At 45.4% G+C, this 13,193-nt stretch overlaps 1 protein-coding gene across 1 annotated transcript in view; it reads right to left on the reverse strand.

Moving 5' to 3' along the window:
• The window catches only part of dnah5l (dynein, axonemal, heavy chain 5 like), a 450,024-nt gene that overhangs the window by 390,858 nt on the left and 45,973 nt on the right, over positions 1 to 13,193 (reverse strand). Inside the window, exons 10-12 of the mRNA XM_085987988.1 lie at positions 2,316 to 2,409; positions 2,060 to 2,158; positions 1,716 to 1,897 (exon numbers count right to left, since the gene is read on the reverse strand). Of these exons, the coding sequence (XP_085844114.1) occupies positions 1,716 to 1,897; positions 2,060 to 2,158; positions 2,316 to 2,409 (375 nt within the window). The remainder of the gene's footprint in view (positions 1 to 1,715; positions 1,898 to 2,059; positions 2,159 to 2,315; positions 2,410 to 13,193) is intronic.

Raw genomic sequence — 13,193 nt, forward strand, 5'->3', positions numbered from 1 at the left:
CTTTAGTGCCCCGAAAAAATTAGTGACCCCACGGCCGAAATTGAGTGGTAGCGCCCCAAGAGGGAAGCGGGGCGCTACTGGAAGCGCCCCGCCTCCCTCTTGGGGTGCTGCGAGAATATCGCGCCGCTACGTGCCGCAGTATTGCAGGCCTTCCTCCCCTTCTTAAAGGGGAGGGGCCTTGCGCAGTGCGACCCGGGGCCCAGCTGGGAGTGCCGGCAAAACAACCCGGCACTCAAGAGAAGTGCCGGGCTCATGGAGTGCAGCCGGCACTCCGCGGGAGGGGGGGGGGCGGGTCAGGAGGCCGGGGACGGCAGCGGAGGCAGGTGCCTTTAAATAGCGCCGCCTCGGCCGCAGGTAGGTCTCCCTGACCCCGTCGGACATAACGCCAGCGTTAAGTCAGGGGGCGCTACTAAAGATCACGGCCGGGGCGCTACGCATGGCGATGATGTCATCGCCGGCGGCGCTAACGGTTACCGCTGCCACTAACCTCCCGCTCAATTTCACGGAAGGCGCTGGCGGCACCACGCCTGGGCACTAGTTGCTTGTCACCCCGTTAGCACCCTCTTAGGTCGCTAACGGGAGGCGCAAAGCAACCGAATTTTTCCCCCATAGGGTTCCTGCAGTACAATCACATCATCAACACAGATGAAATCAATTTTGCATTATATTAAGCCTATGAGGCCCAAAATATCCTCTGTTGCGTTTCTTTTTGCAAGGTTACAAATCCTGCTATTTTTTTTAATCAGTCTCTCTGGTCTCCCTGAGCGATGTATTATTTGCATCTGAAAGTTCATGTGGGCACTTGCTCCCAAGAGTCTGGCAAAGTTGCTTTGAACTGACCAGGAGGGTGGGATGAGGAACTCAAAGTGGGGTATCGAATCTGCCACCCCACCACACATTGGGCATTAGATGAAATTTGGCAGTCTCAACCCATTTCCTAGTGGGGCATGGGTTCACAGCACATCACTGCTCCTAATTGAGCACTAAACTGTTAAGTTCAGTCAAAGGCCACAAAAGTGGTTACTGTGGTTGACTTATGAAGGTTGAGCAGATTGGGCCTATACTCATTGGAATTTAGAAGAATGAGAGGTGATCTTATTGAAATATATGATACTGAGGGGGCTCGACAAGGTAGATGCAGAGAGGATGTTTCCGCTCGTGGGGAAATCTACAACTCGGGGGCATCGTTTCAAAATGAAGGGTCGCCCTTTTAGAACGGTGATGAGGAGGAATTTCTTCTCTCAGAGGGTCGTAAATCGGTGGAATTCTCTGCCCCAGAGAGCCGTGGAGGCTGGGTCATTAAGGTGGAGATAGACAGATTTTTGCAAGATAAGGGAGTGAAGGGTTATGGGGAACAGGCAGGGAAGTGGCTTTGAGCCCAAGATCAGCCATGATCTTATTGAATGGCGGAGCAGGCTCGAGGGGCCAAGTGGCCTATTCCTTCTCCTAATTCTTATGTTCTTATGATGCAAATGGGAAATCTCACACTGGTGCATTAGCAGGTGTTCTTCTGAGATTGGGGTTCAGTCACATTGTTGCAGCAGAGCAGAGAGTGTTTCACTCTGCATCTGACCTGTTCTATACTTGATCGTGGAATTGTTCAATTTTCCATTGCTAACATTACTAAACTTGATGAGCACAAAAGATCACCAAAGATTTGTTTAAAAAAAAGTTTATTGTACAGTGAAAAACATCTGTTCTTCAAAGATAGTTACCTGTCTTGTTCCCAGATTTTTCCAACATTCTGACAGAGGTACCTCTTACATGTGCTAATCAACTGATTGGTAACCTTGACAAAGAGAGAGGTCATACGCTCTGATGTGTTGTAATACTTTGAAATGCTGTGAATCATCCAAATACTGTTCATCAAATTGGGGATATGTTCAACCATGGTGGCCTGAAAGAATAATAAATGTATTTTCTTCACATTACACATTGTTACATAGGAACATAAGAACATAGGAACAGGAGTAGGCCATTCAGCCCCTCGAGCCTGCTCTGCCGTTCAATGAGATCATGACTGATCTGACAGTAGAGTAAATGAGTGTTTTCAACATACGGGTGTACACTTCACAAGAGGCCCAAAGAATTTGTCCAGTGTGTACAGATACTTCACATTATCTTTAGCTTCATTGGCTGCATCAGTAATATTGTTGTCCTAAGAAAAAATAAAATAAAAGATTACTGCAAGGAATTGATGTCCATAAGCAATACTTTGCTAAAAGAAAGAATACTCAATATTTTACTGTATGCAGGTTCTTAAAAAGAGTACAATACATTTGCTAAACAAATTCAGTTTGAAAAGTGAAAATTACCAGTGCTCTCCAATGTTTCAATGACCTGGACTTTGCAATTTGAAGAATGCCTACCACTCTTCTCACATGAGGAGTCTTAATCTGATCAAGAAGGCTAAAATTAAAAAATAATAATAAAGTTGCTGAAAGATGCAAGTACATTCAAATTCAATTGCATGAATCTTCATAAAGTCTTAGTTCGATGCTGATGCAAAACTGTGTGGGATAGTAAAATAGTTTGGGAGGCAGAGATTTTCCAAAAAGAGATTTAAAAATATTAAAGCCTTGAATTTCCTGTGACTCTGCCAGCCTTCCACCGTAAATCTGGCAAAAACCACTGGAAAACAGCAGGAATCCAGTTGCATTCCAGCAGGGTCGGCATTGGAGGGCTCCAGATAGCTGTTACACTGGGATCACAGCCCATGGATATTCAGGGCCTAATATTTGGACAGATAATTGAAAAATGGAATACAACCATGGTAAGGGATGGCCTTTACTTAAACCAGAGAGGGACCCACGTCCTTGCGAAAAGAGTCAAATGGAGAAAATCCACACCAAGTCAAAAAGTGAGAGAAAAAGACCAGCAGGACATATGGACAGGGTAGGGACTTTTACCCAGATAAGAGTTCTGTACACAAATGCATGTAGCGTAAGAAATAAAACAAATGAGTTAGAAGCACTAATTTAGCTAAAAGGGTGTGATGTAGTAGCCATTATAGAGACTTGGCTACAACCTGAGCATGATTGGGAGCTAAATATTCCAAGCTATAGGATCTTTAGAAAGGACAGGGAAATTGGGAAAGGAGGTCGGATTAGCAATATTGATAAAAGACACAATTACTGCAGTATATAAAAAAGGATTTCAGTAATGGTGATTGGGCAGTGAAAATAGTTTGGGTAGAATTAAGGAACAGCAAAGGATGCAAAACTCTTGTAGGCATTGTTCATAGATCTCATGGTAGTGGGGGAAAGTATAAACACGAAGATGAGGGATGCATGGAGCAAAATAAAAGTGGTTATAAGACTGGGAAAAGCAGAACATCTCAAGTAGTAAAGGCAATGAATTTCTAGAATGTATTTAGGACAGTTTTCTAGAACAATATGTTTTAGAACAGACAAAGGAACAGGCCATACTGGATTTAGTGATAAGTAATGAACCAGAACTAGTTAACAATCTGACGGTACGGGACCATCTTGCAAATAGTGATCATAATATGACTGAATTTGATATTAGGTTTGAGGGAAAGAGTCACAAACCAGGGCTTTAAAGTTAAATAAGGCAAACTGCGAAGGGATGAGAAAGAAATTACCCACAGTAAACTGGGCTGAACTGTTAATGGGTAAACCTACAGACAATTAAGTGGAAAATATTCAAAGAAGTATTTGGTACAATACAAAACCAGTACATACCCCTAAAAGCTAAAGGCTACACTTGTGTAGTTAAGCAACCATGGTCAACAAACACAAGTCTCAAGAGACAGTATCAAGCTAAAAGAAAAGGCTTACACAAATGCAAGGAAAGTGGAAATGCAGCAGACTTGGAAAGCTATAAAAAAAAAGCAACAAAGGGATATAAAGAAAGTAATGAGTGCAAAATAAGAATATAAAAAGAAACTTGCAAGGGATATCGGAGCTAATAGCAAAAGTTTTTAAAAATATATTAATACATAATAAAAAATGGCAGCCTTATTAAATGAGTACTTTGTATCTGTTTTCACAGTGGAGGAAGAGGACAAGATACAAGTGGTGTTATAAATCTCATCATGCATCAAGAAACTACTCGTGAAATAACGCTGGATGGCCAGCTGGCAGCATCGTCCAAGGAATATAAATACTCGGGCGTCGGCCCCAGCTTGCCAGGGACATTTTGTAAGACAAGGAACTAGTGAAGTACAACTAGACCTCCATGTTCTGAAAAAAGTTGATTAAAGCCTTGCTTTATGCTCAAACCAAGTGCGTAGTGAGTTTTATTACGTCAATTTAATCAACTTGATATCGACTCCATGCTTTGGGTGATTTCGGGAACAGCCAGCTATGACTCGAACCATAGAAGGGAACTCAGACAAGTAATTGATCCATCATGGAGAAACTACTCAGACCCGCCCGTCTCGACCTGGACCCGAATTCACTTACAGCTGCTAAGGTATGGAAACACTGGTATCGTACCTTCAGCAACTTCCTCAGGGTGTGTGGTGAAAATGTTCCGGATAAATTAGAGATACTTGCTAATTATGTATCCCCTCATGTGTTTTATTATATCGAAGACTGTGTAGACTATGACGCCGCTATCCAAATACTACAGCAGCTATATGTCAAGTCCCCAAATGAAATTTTTGCTCGGCATCTACTGGCCACAACTCGACAACAACCCAGGGAATCACTTGACAAATTCCTTCAGAAACTTCGCAGGCTCAGCAAGGATTGTAATCTTAAAGCTGTTACAGCTGAGCAGTACCAGGACGAGTTAATTCGTGATTCCTTTATTAATGGGATGGCGTCTCCCTTCATACGTCAGCGTCTGTTGGAGAATAAAACTCTCAAGTTACAGGCTGCCTATGACCAGGCATCGGCAGAGAGCGGCAGTGGCGGGAACTCGAGCGATGGTGAGTATAAAAGGTGAGCCCGAGCGCGGGTAGGCCTCAAAGCAGCAGCGGCGGGAACTCGAGCGGTGGTGAGTATAAAAGGTGAGCCCGAGCGCGGGTAGGCCTCAGAGCGGCAGCAGCAGGAACTCAAGCGGTGGTGAGTATAAAAGGTGAGCCCGAGCGCAGGTAGGCCTCAGAGCGTACCAATTTCCAATCTCAGAGGGAGAGAAGTAAAAAGTAATCGAGGTGTGACGTCACCACAAAGCAGGTAAGTGATTGGTTGGGAGTATTTCTCTCTTTTTTAAAAAACTTTAACTCTGTGGTTTATAGTTTTTAAGGTCTCTGTGGTGTAGCGGGACAGTTTGTAAACCAGGGCCCTTAAATATATCATTTAAAAATAATAATAATAAATTTAATTAATTACATAGAATGGGAGAGCAGGTGATGTGTTACTGCTGCAATATATGGGAGCTGGTGGACACCATTGATGTTAACGGTGATTACATTTGCAGTAAGTGTTGGCTGCTCGAGGAACTCCGGCTCCGTGTTGATGAGCTGGAGTCCGAGCTTCAAACACTGCGACACATCAGGGAGGGGGAGAAGTACCTGGACTCTGTGTTCCAGGAAGTAGTCACACCAATTAGATTAACGAATTCAGATGTAGTCCGTGGTCAGGGACAGGAGGGTGTGACTATGAGTGAGGCAGGTACAGGGATCCAGGAGGTAGTGTTGGAGGAGCCGCTGCCCTTGCTCTTGTCCAACAGGTTCGAGGCTCTTACTCCCTGTGGGGATGGGAACGGGGACTGCAGGGAGGATGAGCAACCTGGCCACAGCACCGTGGAACGGGGGGGCCATTCAAGTGGGGGGAGTAAAAAGAAATGTTGTAGTGGTAGGGGATAGTATCATTAGGGGGATAGATAGGGTTCTTTGCAGCCAAGAGCGAGAGCGGTGCCAGGGTTAAGGACATCTCCTCTGGGCTGGAGAGAAACTTGGAGTGGGAGGGGGAGGATCCAGTTGTCGTGGTCCATGTTGGTACCAACGATATAGATAGGACAAGGAAAGAGGTTCTGCTGAGGGAGTGTGAGCAGCTAGGGGCCAAATTAAAAAAACAGAACCACTAGGGTAATATACCTGAGCCACGAGCAAATTTGGCTAGGGTAAATAAAATCAGAGAGTTAAATGCGTGGCTCAAAGACTGGTGTGGGAGAAATGGGTTTTGCTTCTTGGGACACTGGCACCAGTACTGGGACAGGAGAGAGCTGTTCCGTTGGGATGGGCTTCACTTGGCCAGTGCTGGGACTAGAATCCTGGCGAATCGAATAACTAGGGCTGTAGAGAGGGCTTTAAACTAATTAGTGGGGGGGAGGTTTCAAGAGAGCAAAAAATAAAAATGTCAGCGGAGAGGGCAATACAGCAAGGTAGCAGTGGGGGAATTAAAAACCAGAGCGTGTCAGGAAGGGACAGAATGTATAAAGATAAAGGTAAAGTAGTAAAGGGGGTAAAAGCAGGAATAAATTGTCATAAAACATATTTAAAAGTTCTTTATCTGAATGCACGCAGCATTCGTAACAAAATAGACGAGTTGATGGTACAAATAACTACACATGGGTATGATCTGGTGGCCATTACAGAAACATGGCTGCAAGGTGACCATGACTGGGAAATAAACATCCAGGGGTATTTGACAATTAGGAAGGACAGACAGAAAGGAAAGGGAGGTGGGGTGGCTATGTTAATAAAGGATGGAATCACTGCAATAGTGAGAAATGATATTGGGTCAAAGGATCAGGATAGTGAAACAGTTTGGGCGGAGATAAGGAATAATAAGAGGAAAAAGTCACTAGTGGGCGTAGTCTATAGGCCTCCCAACAGTTGCAACTCTGTTGGTCAGAGTATAAATCAGGAAATAGTTGGGGCTTGTAATAAGGGAACAGCTATAATCATGGGGGATTTTAACTTTCATATTGACTGGACAAATCAAATTGGGCAGGGCAGCCTTGAGGAAGAGTTCATAGAGTGCATTAGGGACGGGTTCCTTGAGCAGTATGTTACTGAACCAACCAGGGGCAGGCAATCTTAGATCTGGTCCTGTGTAATGAGACAGGATTAATAAAAAATGTCCTAGTAAAGGATCCCCTTGGAATGAGTGACCATAACATGGCTGAATTCCAAATTCAGTTGGAGGGTGAGAGAGTTGAATCTCAAACCAGTGTACTAAGCTTAAATAAAGGAGACTATGAAGGTATGAGAGCAGAGTTGACTAAAGTGGACTGGGAAAATAGATTAAAGTGTAAGACGGTACATGAGCAGTGGTGTACATTCAAAGAGATATATCACAACTTTCAAGAAAAATATATTCCACTGAGGAAAAAGGGGCGTAAAAGAAAACACAGCCATCCATGGCTAAGTAAAGTAATAAAGGATATTATCTGACAGAAAACAAGGGCATATAAAGTAGCCAAATCTAGTGGGAGGATAGAAGATTGGGAAGCATTTAAAAGCCAGCGAAGAATTACTAAAAGATTAATTAAGAAAGGGAAGATAGATTATGAAAGTAAACTAGCAAAAAATATAAAAACAGATAGCAAGAGTTTCTATAGTTATATAAAAAGAAAATGGTGGCTAAAGTGAATGTTGGTCCCTTAGAGGACGAGACCGGGAAATTGGTGGTGGGGAACATGGAGATGGCAAAAACGCTGAACAAATATTTTGTATCAGTCTTTACAGTAGAGGACACTAAAAATATCCCAACACTGGACAAACAGGGGGCTATAGGGGGGAGGAGTTAAACACGATTAAAATCACTAAGGAGGTGGTACTCGGTGAGATAATGGGACTAAAGGCAGATAAATCCCCTGGACCTGATGGCTTACATCCTAGGGTCTTGAGAGAAGTAGCGGTAGGGATTGTGGATGCATTAGTGGTAATTTTCCAAAACTCCCTGGATTCAGGAAAGGTCCCAGCAGATTGGAAAACTGCAAATGTAACGCCCTTATTTAAAAAGGGAAGTAGACAAAAGGCTGGAAACTATAGACCAGTTAGCCTAACATCTGTGGTTGGTAAAATGTTGGAGTCCATTATTAAGGAAGCAGTAACAGGACATTTGGATAAGCATAATTTAATCGGACAGAGTCAGCATGGTTTTATGAAGGGGAAGTCATGTTTGACAAATTTGCTCAAATTCTTTGAGGACGTAACATACAGGGTGGATAAAGGGGAACCAGTGGATGTAGTGTATTTGGACTTCCAAAAGGCATTTGACAAGGTTCCACACAAAAGATTACTGATCAAGATAAAAAATCACGGGATTGGGGGTAATATACTGGCATGGGTGGAAGGTTAGCTATCTAACAGAAAACAGAGAGTTGGGATAAATGGTTCATTCTCGGGTTGGCAATCAGTGACTAGTGGTGTTCCACAAGGGTCAGTGCTGGGACCCCAACTCTTTACAATCTATATTAACGATTTGGAGGAAGGGACCGAGTGCAATGTATCCAAGTTTGCCGATGATACAAAGATGGGAGGGAAAGCAGTGAGTGAGGAGGACATAAAAAATCTGCAAAAGGACATAGACAGACTAAGTGAGTGGGCAGAAATTTGGCAGATGGAACATAATGTTGGAAAGTGTGAAGTTATGCACTTTGGCAGAAAAAATCAAAGAGCAAGTTATTATCTAAATGGAAAGAAAGTGCAAAGAACTACAGTACAACGGGATCTGGGGGTCCTGGTGCATGAAACACAGAAGGTTAGTATGCAGGTACAGCAGGTGATCAGGAAGGCCAATGGAATCTTGGCTTTTATTGCAAGGGGGTTGGAGTATAAAAGCAGGGAAGTCTTGCTGCAGTTATACAGGGTACTGGTGAGGCCACACCTGGAATACTGCGTGCAGTTTTGGTTTCCATATTTAAGAAAGGATATACTTGCTCTCGAGGCAGTTCAGAGGAGGTTCACTCAGTTGATTCCGGAGATGAGGGGGTTGACTTATGAGGAAAGGTTGAGTAGTTTGGGCCTCTGCTCATTGGAATTCAGAAGAATGAGAGGCGATCTTATCGAAACATATAGGATTGTGAGGGGGCTTGATCGGGTGGATGCGGTGAGGATGCTTCCACTGTTGGGTGAGACTAGAACTAGGGGGCATAATCTTAGAATAAGGGGCTACCCTTTCAAAACTGAGATGAGGAGAAACTTCTTCACTCAGAGGGTAGTAAGTCTATGGAATTTGCTACCTCAGAGAGCTGTGGAAGCTGCGACATTAAATAAATTTAAAACGTAGATAGACAGTTTCCTAGCAGATAAGGGAATTAGGGGTTACGGGGAGCGGGCAGGGAAGTGGACGTGAGTCTAGGTTCGGATCAGCCATGATCATATTGAATGGCGGAGCCGGCCCGAGGGGCACTATGGCCTACTCCTGCTCCTACTTCTTATGTTCTTATGTTCTCTAGACTTAGCAAAGAGGAATGCAGACACCTATCTTTCACCACGTGCACGGGCTGCTGCTATCACTTTTAGTGACTCTTTCGATAGGCCTCGGGCGGAAGCCCTCACGGATGATGACTCCAACCCGGCTGATAACAATCCTACCCTAGAAACCTACACTGATGACGACCCCGCCCTAGCGGCATCTTAGCAATCTGGAAGGAAGTGTTTCTTCTGTGGAGGTGCGTTCCATTATAGGAAATTTTGTCCTGCTCGTAACGCGACCTGCAGTCATTGCAGCAAGAGAGGTCACTTTTCTAAGGTATGCCAGTCAAGAGCCGCTGCTAGTAAGAAAGGCCACTTTTCTAAGGTATATCGGTCAAGAGCTCCTGTTAGTTTTACAACTACTATCTATAAAACTGCTCCTCCCCCAAGAGCCACTACTAAGGTTACAGCTGCAATCTATAAAACTGTTCCTCCCCCAAGAACCACTACTAAGGGTACAGCTGTCAAGGGTAAAACTGCCCCTCCTCCCATCACAGCTGTTTTTCCCCAAAGTCTGTCCCATGCAGCCACGAAGGTTATGGTAAATGGACACATTTTGAGCGCACTAATCGACTCATGCAGCTCTGACAGCTTCATTAGTGAGTGGGCTGTCAGTAAGTCAAAATTGCGTATTTACCCCTTGGACAGGGAAATTGCAACAGCTTGGACGACACTGACCACCAATTCTTCTGGCTTTTGTCTTGTCGACCTTATTCTCAATGGCCGCACTTATATGTCCACCTGGCTCGGGGTGCTCAAGAACCTATGCAGTGATGTACGCCTGGGACAGGATTTCCAGAAAAAACACAAAAGACTCACTTTCGAGTTTGGAGGGTCAAAGCCGGAGCTTACTATTTCCAAAGTACCATTTTGTGCGCTTTTGGCGGCTTCGCTCGACGAGCCCTCCTTGTTTGCCAATCTTTCCCCCCGATGTAAGCCCATAGTCACTAAATCACGACGTTTCAGCCAAGATGATCGATCCTTTATCGAGACAGAAATCTCTCGCCTTCTAGCTGACGGTATCATTGAGCCATGTTCATCTTCCTGGCGGGCTCAAGTCGTCGTTGTTAAAAATCCTCTGAAGCAACACAAGAAAGGTTTTTGCATCGATTACTCGCAAACTATTAACCAGTATACCGACCTGGATGCCTACCCACTACCACGCATCGATGATATGGTCAATAACCTTGCCAACTACAAGGTATTTTCAACTTTTGATTTTAAGAGCGTATATCATCAAGTGCCGTTAAAGGACTCTGACAAGAAGTATACGGCCTTTGAAGCCAATGGTCGGCTTTACCAGTTTTGTCGCCTTCCAGTTGGAGTCACCAATGGGGTGGCCGTCTTTCAACGGGCAATGGATAGCCTAGTCAAACAGGAGAACTTAACGGACACTTTTCCATATCTGGATAATATCACCATTGCTGGTCATGACCAGAAGGAGCATGATGCCAACCTCCAAAAATTTTTTGACGTTCTCTGTCATCGCAACTTAACCTTAAATGAGTCCAAATCTGTGAAATCAGTACCATCAGTCAACATCCTTGGCTACTGGGTGGGCAACGGTGTCATCAAACCGGATCCGGAGCGACTTCGTCCGCTTCAGGAGCTCCCTCCCCCTACGAATCTCGGCTCCCTTCGTCGGGCACTCGGCATGTTCGCCTATTATGCAAAATGGATACCCCACTTCTCCGACAAGATCCAGCCCCTGCTTCACGCAAAGTCATTTCCATTAGAGGCAACGGCTAATTCAGCTTTCAACCTCCTCAAGCGACAACTGGAAAAAGCCACGCTTCGTTCCATTGATGAAAATCTTTTCGTGGTCGAGTGCGATGCATCGGATGTGGCGATCTCTGCTACCTTGAATCAAGGTGGTCGACCCGTTGCATTTCTGTCCAGAACTTTGCAGGGTAGCGAGCTCCATTATCCTCCTGTCGAGAAGGAAGCTACGGCCATCATCGAAGCGGTACGTAAATGGAGTCATTTTCTCGCTCGTCGCCATTTCACACTTAGAACCGATCAGCACTCCATGGCCTTTATGCTGGATAACCGGAAATGCACTAAGATCAAGAATAACAAAATACAACTCTGGAGGATGGAATTGGCCGCCTTTGGATACACCATACATTATCGACCTGACAAAGAGAATGTGGCCCCGGATACCCTCACGCGGGCATTCTGCTCTTCTATGTCAACTTCGACTCTGGCGGATCTTCATACTGACTTATGCCATCCTGGCGTTACCAGTATGTTGCACTTTGTGCGATCTAAAAATCTCCCATTTTCTACAGAAGATGTGAAAAGAACGTGCTCCTCCTGTAGAATTTGTGCGGAATTAAAACTGATATTCTTCCGTCCATCGGATGGCTCGCTCATACACGCTATGCAGCCTATGCAGCGATTCAGTATTGACTTTAAAGGGCCATTGCCCTCCTCAACGCGAAACACCTACTTACTTACTATGGTGGACGAATATTCACACTTTCCCTTTGCTTTCCCCTGTCCCAATATGCTTACTTCCACAGTGATCAAATGCCTTGGTCAAGTCTTTTCCCTTTGCGGTACGGCCAATTTCATCCACTCTGATCGGGGTCCCTCCTTCATGTCAAGCGAACTCAAAAGTTATCTCTCCCAACGGGGAATCGCCACAAGTAAAACGACACCGTACCATCCCATCGGTAACGGACAGGTTGAGAGATACAACACTATCATTTGGAACGCTGTTCGTCCTGCGCTGAGGTCACACAACCTACCAGACCAGCAGTGGGAAACTATGCTCCCTGACATGTTGCATTCCATCAGGTCTCTCCTTTCTACGTCTGCCAATGTCACACTTCACGAGCGATTCTTCAGCTTCCAGCGTCGCTCCACCCATGGGACATCTCTACCGTCATGGTTGGCAGCTCCCGGCCCCGTGCTGCTCCGAAGATTCGTCCGATCATCTAAAACCGATCCTCTCGTCGACAAGGTAGAACTCCCAGACGTATGTGCACTTGCGGTACCCGGATGGCCGGGAGTCCACCGTTTCGCTCCAGGACCTGGCTCCCGGTCCGGCCAGTTCCATGGACCCAACCGATAGAGGGACCCACGGGGATGATGCCGACACTCTGCGCTCCCCCGAAGATGATGCCCTACCTGGGGCATCAAGAGATCTGCCAGCTGCCCCACCGGATCCACTCGGGGAGCCGAGCGCTCCCCGTGGGATGGCCACCCGAGGCCAGGACGCCGGTCAATTCCCAGCTATCCAACAGGATGAAGCCAGTTCTGTGCCTGTGGGGACCCACACCCGGAGTCACGATCTCCCCAGCCTCCCTCGGGTCGATCAGAGCAACATGGGCCCTGTCGATCCACCGGTACGGATCAAGCGGCCCACGGACCAAGACACGGTCCGGGGAGACGTGCCTTCTAGCCATAAACAAAAATCTAAGAGACTGCGGCTATTCGTGGTCCGCCTGATCCGCTAAGAGGAAGTCATCGGACTTCCAAATCTTTTAGGCAGGAAGAATGTTATAAATCTCATCATTCATCAAGAAACTACTCGTGAAATAATGGTGGACAGCCAGCTGGTGGCGTAGTCCAAGGAGTATAAATACTCGGGCGTCGGTCCCAGCTTGCCAGGGACATTTTGTAAGACAAGGAACTAGTGAAGTACAACTAGACCTCCATGTTCTGAAACAAGTTGGTTAAAGCCTTGCTTTATGCTCAAACCAAGTGTGTAGTGAGTTTTATTACGTCAAGTGGTACAAGGTAACCTAAAAATAAATCAAGGGGAGGAGCTTAGTGGATTTAAAATAAGTTTGAAAATGGTAATGGAGAATTTTTTTTTCTCCATTCGTTTATGGGATGTGGGCATCGC

This window comes from Somniosus microcephalus, chromosome 5 (assembly GCF_052327205.1).
Source record: "Somniosus microcephalus isolate GS21.2 chromosome 5, FLI_Smic_1.0, whole genome shotgun sequence".
Classification (NCBI taxonomy): domain Eukaryota; kingdom Metazoa; phylum Chordata; class Chondrichthyes; order Squaliformes; family Somniosidae; genus Somniosus; species Somniosus microcephalus.